This window comes from Microtus oregoni, unplaced genomic scaffold (genome assembly GCF_018167655.1).
Source record: "Microtus oregoni isolate MIOR12 unplaced genomic scaffold, Mior012 000036F_ref0000092, whole genome shotgun sequence".
Lineage (NCBI taxonomy): Eukaryota > Metazoa > Chordata > Mammalia > Rodentia > Cricetidae > Microtus > Microtus oregoni.
The window spans coordinates 9,692,265-9,709,389 of NW_024543095.1; the positions used below are offsets into that span (position 1 = coordinate 9,692,265).

General features: G+C 38.6%; 1 protein-coding gene across 3 annotated transcripts in view; it reads right to left on the bottom strand.

The window, feature by feature from the left end:
* Positions 1 to 17,125, bottom strand: part of Prkd3 (protein kinase D3) — a 66,575-nt gene that overhangs the window by 20,136 nt on the left and 29,314 nt on the right. For all 3 annotated transcript variants that reach the window (XR_005972258.1, XM_041631132.1, XM_041631131.1), the window contains exons 3-9: positions 14,867 to 15,005; positions 13,237 to 13,368; positions 11,255 to 11,412; positions 7,093 to 7,285; positions 6,448 to 6,525; positions 3,915 to 4,098; positions 2,859 to 2,982 (exon numbers count right to left, since the gene is read on the bottom strand). Coding sequence is in view for 2 of the 3 variants with exons in the window: in XM_041631132.1 (XP_041487066.1) it covers positions 2,859 to 2,982; positions 3,915 to 4,098; positions 6,448 to 6,525; positions 7,093 to 7,285; positions 11,255 to 11,412; positions 13,237 to 13,368; positions 14,867 to 15,005 (1,008 nt within the window). In the remaining variant the exon portion in view is untranslated. The remainder of the gene's footprint in view (positions 1 to 2,858; positions 2,983 to 3,914; positions 4,099 to 6,447; positions 6,526 to 7,092; positions 7,286 to 11,254; positions 11,413 to 13,236; positions 13,369 to 14,866; positions 15,006 to 17,125) is intronic.

Consider the following 17,125-nt stretch of genomic DNA (forward strand, 5'->3'; position numbering starts at 1 on the left):
GGACATTGATATTTAGCCAATCACTACCAGGGCTCAGACATCACGCAGCAGGCAGAAAGAGCCAGAAGTTGGGAGGAGCCCTGTGAAATGCCACCTTCAGGGAATGGCACGGCTTTGCAATCATACTCATAGCAACTGTGGTTACTCTGCACAAGACTAAACCAGATCAAGCCAGACAAAATCCTGGTATAGGTAGAGTGGATGATCCTTAGGTTTCTCCCCTTAATGAGGAGTCGTTAATAGTGGACAGTTGCTGGGAGAGGGGGACTAATTCACTTCTTTTGAGGGTATGGACGCTGGTAGGGTTTGCATACTCCAGTGGGTGGCCATATATCCAGGCATTTATTGGTAGTATTCATTAACTTGACTTCGTGTTTATTATACACACAGAAAGACATGAAGTTGAAAGGGTGATGTGTTGGGGGACATGGGTAAAATGGAGTAGATATATTTCACTGACTGTATACATATATGAAATCCTTAAAAATACAGAAAAAAATTAAAGATATAAAAACTGTTTTGATAGTGTTTTATTTTACATATGACTTGACCTGATTTAGTTGTATCCCTAACACAAAGGCGACTACTCAGACCAGTGGTTCTTAACCTTCCTAATGGTGCAACCCTTTAATACGGTTCCTCATGTGGTGACCCCCAATCATAAAATTATTTTCATTGCTACTCCATAACTATAACTTTGTTTCTGCTATGAACTGCAACGTAAATATCTGTGTTTTCCAATGGTTCTAGGAGACCCCTGTGAAAGGGTTGTTTGACCCGCAAAAGGGTCATGATCCACAGGCTGAGATTCATTGACTTTCTAACTGCACTGTATTATGAAAATTTTGATTTCTGATGTACCAAAAGAAAAAAGAAAAAAAGAAAATTGTTATGTCAGTGCAAATTGAAGTTAATATTTCTTTTATTACAAAGAAAACCACACTTTATGTATAATAGTAATTTTATTTCCCTTTCTGTGATTTCTCCTTTCTTATTAATTTGCTTTTTTATTGGGTTGTAGTATTTTTTATTGTCAATTTGTTGGCTTTATTCACAATTCTTGATTAGTTCTTATTTAAAGTGTAAGTTGAAATGCCCTTTTCAATTTGTCATTTGTCTTGTTTTCAGGTTGCCATAGAAAATTTCTTTCATGAGATTGGTTAATTGATCTCCCCTCTCCAATACGGTCTTTATAAAATAACTCTTCCATGTTTCTTCTAGTGGTTTAACTTGAGACCATTTAAGTCTTTAATCTATTTAGTTTTGTTACATGTAAAGTGTGATTTATGTTATAGTCATTTCCACCCCAAACAGCTATTTGGTTATCCCAATACTATTTACTGAATTACCCATCATTAGACACACTAGTAAACTCTCAAATGTGTGTTTATATTTTTTAAACTCCCGCTGAAAGGACACGGATTATAAACAAACAGAAAAATACTCAGTCATAATCTGTACTGATGGCACCATATGAAAACCTTACTGAAACCACCTAAATATATTAAACACTTTGTATGTTTTAAATATTTTTATTTTTTGAGCATTTTATAGATGCATATAATGAATTTTGATCATTTTTACCCTCATTATTCCCCCTAACTATGTCCAGTCCTCACACCCACCTCCCCAATTTTGTATCACCTATAGTTCAACTGGTGCCACCCATAAATTCCTGGGTATGGGGCCATTGAAGATGCATGGCTGACCTACTAGGAGCCATAACCTTAAAGACGATCAAGTCTCCCTCCCCCAAAGCCCTTGGCTAGAACAGGAGCTTGTGAGCTGGAACGGTGACCGGCTTGATCTTGTACAGGTAGCCACAGTTGCTGTAGGTCATGAACACAGCAGTTTCGACACGTCCAGAAGACACTGTTCACTTGGGTCCTCCCCAACTCTGGTTCTTACTATCTTTCTGCCCCTCTTTTGCAATGGTCCCTGGAGTCTTGGGGAGAAGAGCAGGTCTGATGTGACTGAACATGCCATAGAAACTTACTTTCTGTGATGTGACCAGTGGCAAGTTCCTGTCTTAACTGTCACCCTCTACACAAAGAGACTTCCCTGAGGAGGTCTGAACACTGCAGCAATCTAACTTTGTATTGTTCTTAAAAGACTTACTAGCAAATACTCAGCAAATTTTAATGGCTACTGTTCTAAACTGACTGCTTACTAAATGCCAAACATTGTCCTAAGCTCTTCTTATATATACTGGCTCATTTGGATGTGCAAGAAAGTACTACTACTACACAGACTTTATAGACAGAGAAATGGAGGCATAAAAAGAAGTAACTGTACCATGTTTACAGTTTTAGTGACAGACTTACGAGGGCCTAGCTCTGAAGCCAGCATTTTTTTTTTTTTTTTTTTTTTTTGTTTTTTCGAGACAGGGTTTCTCTGTGGTTTTGGAGCCTGTCCTGGAACTAGCTCTTGTAGACCAGGCTGGTCTTGAACTCACAGAGATCCACCTGCCTCTGCCTTCAGAGTGCTGGGATTAAAGGCGTGCGCCACCACCACCCGGCTCTGAAGCCAGCATTTTTAACGACTCCACTCTGCTGTCTTCCTCTGCTGCTCAACTAAACTTTACAATTCTTCCCTTTTGCTTACACTGATCCAAAGAGAACATGCACATTTACACTGCTTATACACATAAAACAGTTGTTTCCTACTGTACTATAGATGACTATTCAAATGCAATTCCAATTTTTTCCATCTTTAGCTAGAATCATTACTCATAAGTTACACATTTCTATATTGTATATAATGTCTTAATATATATTTCATTCTTAATTTTAAAAGTGCATAAAGTAAAAATCACTATCAAGTTTTACTAGCACATTCAATTGTATGTAATTACTGACCAGGTTATCCCTGCTGGTATAATGGACCATCCACCCTTCCTTCACCATTGTGCTGCTCTTCCTCTTTGTGTGCTTGATGGACTGTACAACCCTCATCAATGGAATATTATTGCTGGTGGATGGACTAAAAAATATTTAAATTTATGATCAATATTTTCAGTATCTATTTATAAAGTATCATACATATTATATATAGCCTCATCAAAATTTTCAAAGATAACTGAGCTAATGTTTTTCAAAATATTATAAGACAACGACTTAAAAAGAAAATGAACTAGTCCTGTTACACTGATGCACAGTTAGCGTATCAAGTTCCTATAATACTGTAACTAAGAGTTTGTCAAGATCTTTTCTGGAAAGCCGTGGACACACATGAGAGGGGAGGGAAGGGAGGGGAGACGATGGATGCAGCAGAAGGATCTTCCAGTCAGGTGACCTGGAGCCTGGGGAATTCATTTGGGTTTGCTGTTGAGGAATTTTCTTGCCCTAGGCAGAAGAATAAATTCATAAAGCAAAACATGTTTACTCAACTTCACTGGGTTCAAATTTCAAAATTAGTAATCAGTTGATCATATTAAAGAAAAATATTATTAAGAGAAATTATTTATAGATATTAAGAAAATTAAACATTGTAGTAAGTAAAATCAGATCAAGTAAAATTGTATCTGGAGAAAACGTGCAATTTTGTGTATGTGTATGCAAACATCTCAGGAAAGCATTCTCGCTGCTCATTTCACCACCTGGTAACCTGTATGTGTGAGGAACCCGGGTTGCTCCATTCATGATTTAACACTGCTCCATAGCTGGATATTTTATCCAAACTATTCAATAAAGTCCTCTTCTTTTCAAGAACGTAAAAATTCTTGTACTTTCTATTTTGAGTAGATAGCAGAAGTGATAGAACTTATTTTAGAAATATTGTGGTGCACACAAAAAAGAATTAGCCTATTTAATTAGATTTTAAATTACATTTAAAATTCCACTTAAAGAAATGCCACCTTTCCTTAATGGAGAGGCTGACCTGCCTTTGCCCTTGGCAGCAGCTTAGTGTATTACCTGATTGTCTTAACAGTCTCCTCATCTCGCTCCACATCAATGTCAGTCGGGTCCAGGAAGAACATTTTGTCTTCTGGTGGGGATGGCTCCTCTGAGTCATCCAAGCCCCTGCTGCCGTCGCTGTTCACATCGTTACTGTCAATATCCATGGGTATATCTGCATCAGTTCCCAGACTGGAAGGCTCTAGGAGAGTATCAATGCATTTAATCAGATCAGTCTTAAAATTAACTAGGAAAAAAGTTTTAAAACTTGAGAAAAATATCCTTGAAGATTCAAGATGAGGGAGTCTGCTTGTTTCTTACTTTTTTTGTGTGTTGGGGATCAAATCCAAGGCCTTGCAAATTCTAGGCAAGAGCTTTACTGAGAAAGTATATGCAGAAAACATCAGATAAGGGAGTTGTATTCAGAATACTTACTGAAATTCTATAATTCACTAATAAAAGATAAAACATTTATTTAAATGCTGATGGGCTGTAAGCCAGCACAGTGACTTTGGAAGGCTGGCAGGTCTTCAGAATGTTAAACAGAGTCCCTGCCCAAGTTAAATGAAAACATGCCCACAGAAGTATTACTAAAGTGCACAGTGACAGTATCCCTAACAACCCACGGAGGTACACCTCAGACACCCACTGACTGGTAACTGCAAAAATAAACTTTGGTTATTTCTCTGAGAGTGGTATCATTTGTCCATAAGAAGAATGAAATACTGACATAGTTACAGTGTGTATGAACGCTGAAAACATTATGCTAACTAAAAGGAGACACTCATTAGCCTACATATTTATTTATGTATTTATGTAAATAAACTGTATTTATACACAATTTCTAAAATAGACTAACATAAAAGTAGAAAATTATCTACTGGCTGCCAGAGGCCATTGGAAAGGAGATGAATGGGACGGGACTATGAACTACATAATTGTGGAGGGAAATGAAAATTCCTAACATTAGACAGAGTAATGGCTGCCTAACTTTGTGAATATATCAAATGGGTAAACATAAAACAAACAAACTAGATCTCAGCAAAGCTGCTAAAAACAAATCTTATCAAATCATTATGCCACATATAAATGAAAGAATTATTAATATGTCAAATTAGAAAAAAATAAAGCATTTGAACAGGCAATGCAGTGGGGGCTGGGGAACACAAATAAAACAAATACTTGAAAGATGTTCAAACTCATAAGTAAGCGAAGAAATGCAAATTAAAATGAATAAACATTATTTAAAATCCACTTATTAAAAGGTAGAAAAGCACAAAAAAAATGAGTACACTATAAAGCTAGACAAGACTTTAGGCATGGGAAAAACCAGTGATACTCTACTAATGATGTCAATTAGCTATGGTGTAAATGACAGGTTTTACCCAAAACCTGTGCACTAAATCTCCCTTCTAAGGTAATGGTATTCAAAGCCTTCGGGAGGTGATCAGTTGCGAAGGCTCCTATGATGTGCATTGGTGCTCAAAGACCCTCTTTGCACATTCCAGCACGTTACCATGGAGCTAAGTGGTGTCTTCCATGAACCAGGAGGTAAGACTCTCGCCAAACTCAGAATCTGCTGGCGTCCTGGATTTCTCAGCCTTCAGAACTATGGGAAATTAGTTTCTGTTGTTTACAAACTATCCCATCTATGATATTTAATACCAGACCCAAGACAATTGAGAGCCAAGGAAAATATGCAGAAAATGTTAATTAGATTCTCAAGGAGTTGGATTTTCAATCCTTAGCCTATTTCTAGAGGTTTCCTTACATTTACTGTTATCTCCCATATAAACTGTTAAAGGAAAATGATGTCAGAAGCCTAAAGCCTAAAGCCCTGTCCCTCCCTCCCGTCCAAAAGTGGGTAATGGCTTCGCTAGCACTCTCTGGGAGGAAGACGGTCATAGATTACTTGAAAGAAAGACCAAAAAGCCAGAAACAGGTTCAAATTCTAGCTTTGCCATTTCTTAGCCCTAATTATTGGGCAAATTAGTTAATGTCTTTGTGTTTTAGACATTTGTTAGGATTACCTCAGAGGGTTGTTCTTACATTTAAAAGTCAGTAATTTCAGAATACAGGCAACAGCAAGATTTTAAAAGTGCATCTGGAAGTCACTGTGCAGCACCACTGGATATTGGAGGCCGCAGAGTAGTAAGGGGCTAAAGGAAAGATGGAAAGGCATTTACTACTAATGACAGCATCAGTGATCTCCGTTTTCTGCTCAGTTATTAAGTCAGAAGAAAACCTTGAACAGGGCACCGGAGAGATGGCTCAGAGGCTAAGAGCGTTGATTGTTCTTCCAAAGGACCTGGGTTCAATTCCCAGCACTTACATGGGCAGCTCATAACTGTCTGTAACCCCACTATATGGGATCTGACTCCCTTACATGTACATACCTGCAGGCAAAACTTTAATGAACACTTAAAAAAAAAAAAGAAAACCTTGAACAAAGCCAGTAAAACGAAGTATATAAACAACCTTACCCAGACAACATACGGAGTCATGACCTTTTCTAGGTTTTATAGAAGTTAACAAAGATATATAATTTTACCTCCATTGAAAGTAACCTCGCCAAGGCAGTCTCTTGGTACTTTTGATGCACAGCGTTTATGGCAGTTGAATTTGCAATCTAAAATAAAAATATTCAGCTTGTCAGTTAAACAGGTAAGATCAGATATAGTCACACTTCCTTTAAATCACGAGTCTTCCTCCCTCTAAGAACTCAAGTCTTGGAACATAGTCTGGTCTCAACTTCTGAAGGCATTTAATAGTTTTTCTTTTTTTTTTAACCCAGTTAGGGATCAGTTTCTTTGTCTGTGTAATGAAGCTAAGGCCAACGGTAGGATGTAAACACGCTAGCAGCTCCAGCCCTACTTCTCCTCATGAGGAATCCATGGCATACACAGATTTTCTACTTACCAGCCATGTGGTCTTATACTTAATTTAAATGAGAATAAATGCCTTTATTTCCCATATAGTTACTTTGATGGTCCCTTTTTTAACAGCATAAAACACTAGAGAGCAAAGTAATTTGGCTCTCGTGTGTGTGTGTGTATACATATAATTCTCCCTTTCTTCTTTTAAGCTAACGGTAAGAACAATTTTTATAGTAAATGTTTCTGAAACTTAGATATTTTAAACTCGTATCTATTATAAAAAACATACATGAATCGTAGCGGAAACGTAAGCATCCTACCTTTGCACTGCATGCCCTGGCGGAAAAGGCCTTTCAGCAGCCGCTTGCAGTACTGACATATGGTCGGCCGGCCGTAGGAGTGGACGGCAAATGTGTGTGGAACTTTGACTCTGCACATCACCATCTTTTCCATCCAGATTGGACGACCACTCCAGGACGGGATTCTCTTGCTTGGTTCTTGGTGAGCATGTGACTAAAACATACGTAAATCTGTCAGTTTAAGTTAAGATTAAAAACAAAAGTGTTGGCAGCAAAGCTTAAGCACGATTTATTTATTGGGAATACTAAAGTCAACATTTAAAAAATTGGCCCTCAGCAGTTTCCTCTGGACTTAATTTACCAGCATTTGCATGAAGAAAGTACATACTCTTGAAGAATCTGAGCAATTCCTAACACAAGAACAAAGTGTAGAAAAATTATTTTATTTGGATCATTTTTAAGAGCAAAGAAACTACCAGCAGATTTCAGTTTTTGGCACCTTTGAAAAGAAATATAGAGTTAAGACAGTGGCAGCGCTGGCTCCAGACCACCTAGGGAACTATCCATTTGACTTAATGGGGGGCAGTTCAATGATAGTTCCATCATCTGGATTATTTCTCTACACTGTCAGACATACTTGAAGAAGAGAGAGATCCTTGGTGTTGAGAAGAAGGGATAAAATGGTGAGCAAGGGGAGAACACAGGGTCCAATCATGAGTCCAAAACACCAACGATGTCTTGCCCTCCCACTCCCAGGGAAGGTCCAATGGACTTGAACAATTTCCCATTGCCGTGAGTTGGCCTACAGTTTGCTCTCCTAGGGACTTTGACTTTGCGGTTGAGGTAGGCATTACTGCCAGTGACACATTCCATACCTTCCTACAATGGAGCTCATTCTAGCACCAATAAATCAGGTCCCTCAGCCAACCAAATAGCTTTTTATTGTTTCCGTCCCCCAACCCTTCTGTGCATGTGAGCGCACATGCAAACACACACACACACTAAGCACGCACACACATGCACAATTAGCATTTCACAATAAAACCCAACACCTGACAAGGAATTTCTAACAGATTTTACTACCCATCCAGAGCTGACTAAGTAGTTAATCCCAGGAAAAGCAAAGAACTGAGGAATCACAGTCCCTGCCCATATTGTATTACTGAAAATAGCCCGAAACAAAATATAACTTCAAAATTTCCCAACAATTCTAGAATATGCTTGTAGGGATTTGAACTAAATTATGGCTGACAAACAGAAAAATAAACTGGACAGCATTAGTGACAGTAGTTAGATTTTAAGCAGCTCCTTGATATTGCAAATATTTTCCAGTTTTGTTTTCTTCTTCTAAGTGAAGCTAAAAAATTAAAGAGCAATTAAAAATGTTTATGTAGCTTAGGAGATAAGTGGGTTTTTGTAGCTACAGCTCTCTAAACAAAGGGAATAATCAAACTAAATTATAGGCCAGCCAAGTGCAGCTCATTCCATTCACTGAATACACATCCACTTACATGCTAGCTGCTGTTATACATTTGGAATACAAAACGATCTAAACACGATCCCGTCTTTACCTCCCCAGATGACTGAAGACTAAAGACAGGCGTCTGAGCCTGTCCTGATGCTCCCTCAACCAGCAGCGTATAAAGCACAGGTGTGTTAAGTCAACTGTGCAGTTCCTGCTCCTGCATCTACTGTTTTCGGTTTGTCTCAATTCAAAGCATACAAGACACGGTAGGACTGATTTAACTACTAGTTATCAGATACACAGGGCATTCCTGTAAAGAGGAGGTTTCATATGCCAATGGCTAGTTAATGCCTTTGTTCAGGCCCTGCTGATATCAGGGCATTAGGGACATAGTACAGAGAACATGCACCAGACAGTGCATCTGGAGCAGTCACCTGTCAGTATAAGGGTTACTTAAATTCTCTCCCCATCTAAGTAGGAAACTAGACTCAGAGATTAATGTCGGTGGTTAGGTCTTCCGCATCACACCCCAGAAATAAATGTTTTTCTTCTCTCCTCAGTATGTGCTGACCCACAATATGATCCCATCAGTCACAGTGATTGCTTCTGTCGGTGAGGATGGCAGGGGAAAGTTTGTTCGACTTAATGAGCAATTGAAGGGAGGAGGATGTCAGTATATTTAGCAAGAGAGCTTGGATGCAGGTTATACGCAAATATTGTGTCTATGACTATAAAGGAGTTGAACACTAATGGATTTCACAATTTGCTGAAGGTCCCAGAGCCCACCCTAGGAATACTATAGGATGACTGTACTTTTCCCTTTCCTCTGTCTTCTGTTCTCTCCTAGGCTCCTAACAAACTGGATAGCTGCCATCAGAGCATCATTTGTGTGCCTCTTAAAGCAATATACTTCTCTGTACCAGACAGGTTCCCTGTGTGGTTCAGTGTATAAGATATACTAATTTTCTAGTATCAGTTTTCCCCCAGGGCCTTATATATGTCTATACATAGCTTCTGATTCTTAGTCTCTATATTATAGTATTCATTTTCTACTTTATTTATTTATTAACCAGGTGTTTGTTGTTGTAGCAGGGTCTGACTGGACTAGAACTCATGATCCTTGCTTGAGTACTGGGATAACCTTTCTTTCTCTACCTCAAAAATCGCCTCCTGTGGCTAAGCAATATATAAAAATGAGAGTTTTTACAAGAGAGCTACATAGATCTTTACTTTGCTATCTCAGTTTGTAAAGATTGTGTTAAACAGACAAGAGCCTAAAGTCTTGCACTGTGCTAGTACACAAAAGTCCTGACAGGACTAACGTATGAAGATGGAGGTTATAAAAACGACCAATGGCAAGATTATGATTTACAGATGTAAGCCATTTCAAGTACTGCCAAGCACACAAATTTTCATTAAACTACTCTATTTATCCTCAAAAGGAACAATACATCAGGGGAAAAAATAACTAATAAAATCTGAACTTAATTTGAGTATTTCCTATTAACGTGTCCCATGACTTTGGAAAGTCATTTAAGCAGCCCGTGGCTCCAGAGCCACACAGATACTAGCTCTGGTGGTACAGCTCACAGTCTGAGGAGCAGCACACTTGTTTGTTCACTTGCATCTACCACGTACCAAGTACTGTGCTAAGAAAAGTGAGGCACATAAGGGCACGGAACTTCTCTGCGCTCATAAACCTCTTTACACTGTCTTCTACGATGAGCGCAATAGCCTTGTATGTGCAGACAATAGCAATCTCAGAGTTACGCTTAAAGGTTTGCTCCCAGTATGTCTGTTTCCAAACTTATCTCCTTACTCAGTGAGGCTTTATAGCCTGGCTTTTATTTATCTTTTATTCAGTTTTAGAAACTTATTCATTTTCTATAATCTAGTACACAAACACAAACAGGGAGGTTTCAAAAGTGTGGTGGCATTCAGAGAGTAAGCTACATTATAGGTCTAGGTAAATGCTACTTTAGATCACTGCCATGTGGGTCAGTAAACTGACTGGAAATACTGAGTGGGAAAGACATGCTGTCAATGTGCGTGGCATCACTGATGGGGTGTGGGTCCAGATGCAGCAAAAAGCAATGCACATTTCACATACTGTGCCAGTCAGCAGAGTTGATTTCTCCTGCCATCGCTGTGTGTGTCAGACGCCGCATGCACCAGCCTCTGAAGGCAGACTTCTACCAGCAGCTCTCCAGTGGACTTCAAATCAGAGTCCCACATACTCTGAGGCTCCACTTTCTAAGTAGTTATTAGTTTCTCCTGCTTCCCAGTCCATAAATCCTGTCACTTAAATATACACACATGCACGCACGCACACACGCACGCACGCATGTGCACACACACACTCACTCTATAAGTCTGCTCCTCTGGAGAGCCCTAACATAGGTACCTAGTGGAGAGAAACATAATCAGAGTTGTATATTAGGAAACCTGACCTGATGGTTGCATGTAAGATTAAGTGAAGTATGTGACTAGGTGCCAGGGTAATGAAAAGGAGGCTCACACGGTGGACTAAATGATATGTAATCCCGGGGGGCACAACCTATTGCTGTAGGTAGGCCTTGTCATCATTATTACATTCAAAGTGCCTTAAGAGTAGCCACATCACTATACTCTGCTATCACCTGTTTTAGGATGTCACATGTCTTATAAAATTCCTAAGAATAACTACTAAAAGTCCTTTTATGACCTAAGAATACATACCTCTTCACTGAGAAGGGGCACACATTCAGGCTGCAGGGGTCTCGGAACTGACAGGCCAGGTCCCGGCAGAGATACATTTGACAGGCGTCTCTTTCTTACTCCACTACAGTTATTTGGAATCTTGAAGGCACATCGCTTATGATAATTTAATCCACAGCCTAAATATATTTTAAGAGTAAAATATAAAATTTTATAAGATTACTATTTGAAATCTGATACATAGAACCCAGCATTTCTTTCTTTCTTTTTTTTGGCAACAATACCAACCTTAATTAAGAACTCAGATGAGAGATGATGTGGAAGATAACAAATTTAAGAATAGTACATATGGAGACAGGTTTATTTAGAAAAGTTAAATTAATTAGAACAGCGAATCTTGACTTATGTTAGCTAAGACAAACACTTGGAAATTTATTTGAAACATAAATTACTAGACTCATCCCCAAATCTATAGAATCAGAAACTCTGGAGGTAGAGTTCAGAAAAGCATGTTTTATGACACTTGGCAAAAGTTTATGAGTTTCTGGCTTCAAGCACTATCCAGCAGCAAACTAAGGCATGCGTGGAACAAACCTCCAATGATGAGAAAATTATATGGAACCCAAGCATCAGTGTTCATGAATATAAAATAATAGTAAATAATAATATAGAATAATGGTATTCTATATTATAATATATAATTATATAACACAAAGGGTATATGTGTCATCTGTGCACAGCTATGTGTGTATGAGCATGGAGACCAGAGATCAATCTCAGCTATCATTCCTTAGGAGACATTCATCATGTTTTGGGGGCAGAGTCTCTCATTGGGACTGGGAGCTGTAAGAAAACCCTAGAGATTCTCTTTTCTCCAAACTTCCCAAACACATATCACCACACCCAGTCACCCAGTATTTGTTTTTTTTTTTTTTTGTTTCAGTCTGTGGACTGAACTCAAGTCCTCATGCTTGTGTGGCAAGTACATTACCAACTAAGACATCTCCCCTATTCTAAAAATATATTTTATAGGAACACAGTCTGCTGTTTATTTACATAATATCTATAGTTAACTGCTAAGTTTTTAAAGAATTCTTTAAAAAAGTTTTCTGTGTATGAATGTTTTGTCTTCATGTGTGTCTATTTGCCATGTACATGCCTGGTGCCCTTGGGCATCAGATCCTATGGAACTGGAGTTACAGATGGTTGTGAAGCACCATGTAGGTGCTGGGAATTGAACCCAGGTCCTCTGAAAGAGCAGCAGGTACTCTCAGGTGATGAGCCATCTCTCTGCTTCTTTGGTTAGTTTTACATTACAGCAGCAGAGGTAAATTACAATGGAGACCACATAGCCTGCAAAACCTAAATATAGTCTGTGCCTGCCATTACCTTACAAAAAAGCTAACTGAAGCCGGGCGGTGGTGGCGCACGCCTTTAATCCCAGCACTCGGGAGGCAGAGGCAGGCGGATCTCTGTGAGTTCGAGACCAGCCTGGTCTACAAGAGCTAGTTCCAGGACAGGCTCCAAAACCACAGAGAAACCCTGTCTCGAAAAACAAAAAAAAAAAAAAAAAAAAAAGCTAACTGACCCTCCACAGGAGAAGACTGCTTCTTATTCAGACTTATGTACCTACTCCTAGCAATTCTAACTCACAGCAATCTGACATTTTACCACTGCACACAAAAAACTAAAAATGGAATAAAAACCTGTAATAGTAAGTGGCAAACAGTTATTAAATCATTGTTTACATTACCTTCTTTAATTATTTATGAAAATGGTAGAGTAGACTACATTTCACAGAGAAACCATCGCTTAGAGGTCTACTAAGTTGCCTATGCAAAGGAACCAGTAGGTGGAGGCAAAGGAAAAGCCAGTCCTCAACTTCGCAATTCTAAATCCTTACTACCTAGACACCAACTATGAGCTTAGTGTTCCATTGGTAATTCAAAAATGCAAATGTAAAATCCTCTTTCAAATTAATACACCGATCTAAAAGCACTTACCTTCACATTTTAATCCTTGACGTACCAATCCCCAGAGCATTTCACCACAATAATCACAAAAAGTAGGTGCTTTATAAGAATGTACATAGAGAGTATGAGGGCGAATCTGGAAGTCTTCTACTGTGGCCAAGGCTTTTTTGAAAAAAAAAAAAATAAAAACAAAAACAAAGTATTAAACCATATTTTTTAATTGCAAAGACATTAGGAATGGTCGCTATATCCATTTATATCAAAACAGGGTATGTTCTCTAAAAGTTTTATGTGATTACAAAATAGATTACTTTTAGCATTTAAAACTGTGATCTAAAATATTTTACATTTATTATCTGTGTGTATGTATGTTGGGGGAGGAGAATGTGCCGTGGCACATGTGAATGTCAGGGGACAACTTGTAGGCATGAGTTCTCTCCTCCTACCATGTGAGTTATCTGCTGAGCCGTGGCCCAATACTGGATTTTAAGCAGTAGTTTTAGAAGTCCAAGAGCTTTATATGAGTTAAGCTCCAAATAAACCAGGTTGGAAGTCTTTGGCTAGGTATACCGAAAGCATTGTCTCATAGCTTAGGACAGACTGAGAAAGAAAACACTGAAGTAAATGATAAAAATCAAAGTGCTATGGAACTTAACCTCATTGTCAAATGTTTCTGTAAGAAGAGACACTGAGTTCAAACAGACTGCCAGGACTCCTTTCTCCTCCATGAGCAATGGAGCAGTAGATACAGACACATTTCTTTCACTTCAACTTGAAAGTCACTAGTGACGTCCCTGTGGTTTGACGAAAGGTCCAAAGCCAAGAGGGAATGAATGTGATCACGACCTTAAAGGAGAACAGCACAGAAATCCCCGTGTGAGTGAGGAGGAAGACAGGGGGTCGTGGTGGAAGATCAGTGCTGGGGTGGACGAGGCAGATGGAAGAATCAGAAACACAGATGAGAAGTGTTAGGACCAATAAGGAAAAGGAACGGTAGAGAGATCTCAGGAAGAGCCTGAAAGGTGAGGGTGGGAGGGTGCCTGGCCACTTGTTTCCTCTACCAATCTCCCTTCTTGCCAATCCAAAGTGTGCCCTTGCTGTGGCATTCTTCCTTCTCTCGCACTATCCCTGGCTATCTGTCCACGGCTTTTAGGTGAGATTGGAGATGATGAGAGCTAGGGAACAAGGGATGGCGAGAAGGGCAAGGCAGGAACGGAAGTGGAAAATGTCCACTGGGAAGAGGAAGGGAGGAAACAGTCTAAAGTCTTGCAAGTAACCAGCACCGTCACTTTCTCTTCCAGGTCTTAAATATTTCCCCTCTTATCCGCATTCTCTCTTTGGACCCTCATTTCTCTTTGTCTATGCTTTTAACAGAAATGGGGGGAAAAACAACTTTAATCTTGTTTTTTTTTCAACCTACAGAAAGAGAATTTCTTTTCAGTTTAACTATTAATTCCCTTAGCTTCAAAACACTTAAGTAATTCCACTTTTCCCCCTATTTTCTCATAGTGATATAACCTTCCTGAAAGTGAAAGCCATGCAGAAACCATTACTACACATTAAAGAAGTAAGCAATTACACAGCACCACAGCTAAGAGCAGCAGAGCACAGAACTAGTATGGTAAATACTCCTTGTGGGGAAAAGGAGCCATTTGCTCACCTGACAGGACAACTTCTACAAGATCTCCTTCATGTATTTCATCTGCCGAGGTAATCAGCTGCAAAATGTTTTCCGAGTTCATGTCGTGGCGAAAGAGAAGAATTTTATCATACATGCCAAAGAATCCACACTCTGGAAACTGTAGGGAAACAGCCCTGTATCAACATCCCATAGCTTTCTACTGTTGTTAAGTATGCTATAAAAGAATTTTAAAGTGTTCTAGCTTAATGTTGGCTACTAACAACTCTTCTAATATCCAAAAGGTGAACCTTGTACTCAAATATCCTGGTTAATTTTAAAGCTCAAAAACAAAAAAAAGTAAATTTGCAAACAAGTAATCATTACCTTAAAATACAGGTCTCTTACAAAATTCAGACTTCTGAATTGCTGTAAGAGAACACAATCCTTCACTCACTCTATTCTTAGCCTGAAAGGCAGGAAGTTGTCTCCATCCGTTCAAGTGGTACTGCTCAATACACCATCAGCTACTGCTAGTCTTTGGATGTGACATGTAAAATGTCCATGTGCCAAAGGCTTGTGCCTTGTCTCTATTGGGAGTGACTGAAACAATTAAAACCCAAAAACACCAGTCAAAGAAGGAAAGCAACATTCAAACAAATTTATGACCTAGAGAGGATACAAAACAATACTGCAACAGACACGTGACCTAATGGATAACGGTAGCATGAACTGAGGATAGGGAGTGGCCCAGTGTTTATTCAGAATGTGCACTACCCAGGCCAAGCCTCAGCGCTGCACAGGTATATGAATGTACAAACAAATACCCAAACACAGGTAAAAGAAAGAGTGCAGAAAATATTACGAATAATTATTTAAAATAAACCTTTGTAGGTCTAGAGGCTGAAAGACATTAGGGTGGCCATAAAAAGTCATTTTCTAGATTAACACCTATAAATATGACAAATGACTGAGTGACTAGAAGTAAAGGTCTAAATACTGGCTTGCAGAAAGTCCTATTTATTATAATATTACATAAATGTGTTTAAGCTAGGAATTATCTTAAAGCAAATGTCAGAACCAAAATAAAAGAAAACATAGACTGAAAAATAAATCAAGAAAATTTTAAACATTGTCACTGAAATTCAGAGAATCACTGTGGCCAATCTTTAAAAACATCCGAGGTTTAGAGGCATGACTATATAAAAGATAAACATCTACAGAGGAACAGGAAATAAACCATAAACACATAGTTTTAAGACGTCTAAACAACATACAAGATAAACAGAAACAACCTGTAAGGAAATTAGTATACAGATATTTGCTATTCATGAGTTTTAAAAATTCAAAAATCAGGTCTTCACAAACGAGAATATGACTCAAGAAAATGTTTAAATTTTAACATTTTAAAGAAATTCATTTCCTCTCAATACCCCACAAGGCACAGGAAACAGAACAGAAGAGGGGCCAGAGGGACTGCAAGAGCCAGAGGCAAGGGTAGCTGGAGTGGATATGCAGGACTGCTGCAACCACGAGCTCTCAGCAACTGTGGCTGTCTACAGAAGACCTGCACAAGAACAAGCCAGTCTGTGTTCCTGCACACGGTGGGAAGGACAGAGTCTGTGACCCCTAACTGAGAAGCTATGGGCAGGCAATGGAGAGTTTGTCTTTAAGGGTGTGGCTCCAAGTAAGACTGCCCGTGCTCCACATCCAGGACTATATGAGTAACACAAATGGACAGGAGTTAGGGGGAGGGATGGAGGTGAATATAATCAAAATAAATTGCACGAATGTCTTAAAGAATTAATAAAACATTTAAAACATTATAAAAATCCTGTCCAGGCTTTCTTTTCTAATGGATGCCTGAATTTTAAATTTACTTTACAAATATTATTCATTAGATTTACTAGTCTTTTTTAAAGTTTTAGAAGTAGAGAAAAAGTCATACAAAAATTATACAGCATTCCCATTTACTCACTTTCCCCATTATTAACACTTTATAGTAGTATGATACATTTAAACCAAATGTTATCATATTTTGTTTAGATTTCCTTAGCCTTTACCTAATGTCCTTTCTCTTTCCATAGTCTCATCCATGAATCTATGTGACTTTAGCTACCAGATATAATTATGTCTTTTTTGGATGTAACAATTTCTCATATTTTGCAGTTTCTGGATATTTTGATTATGTAGATTACTGGTAATGTGTTTTATAGTATGCCTCACTAGTGAAACTATCTGATGTTTATCTCATTATTAGATTGAGGTTTGGGTTCTGAGGAGGAGACCGCACAGGTAAAG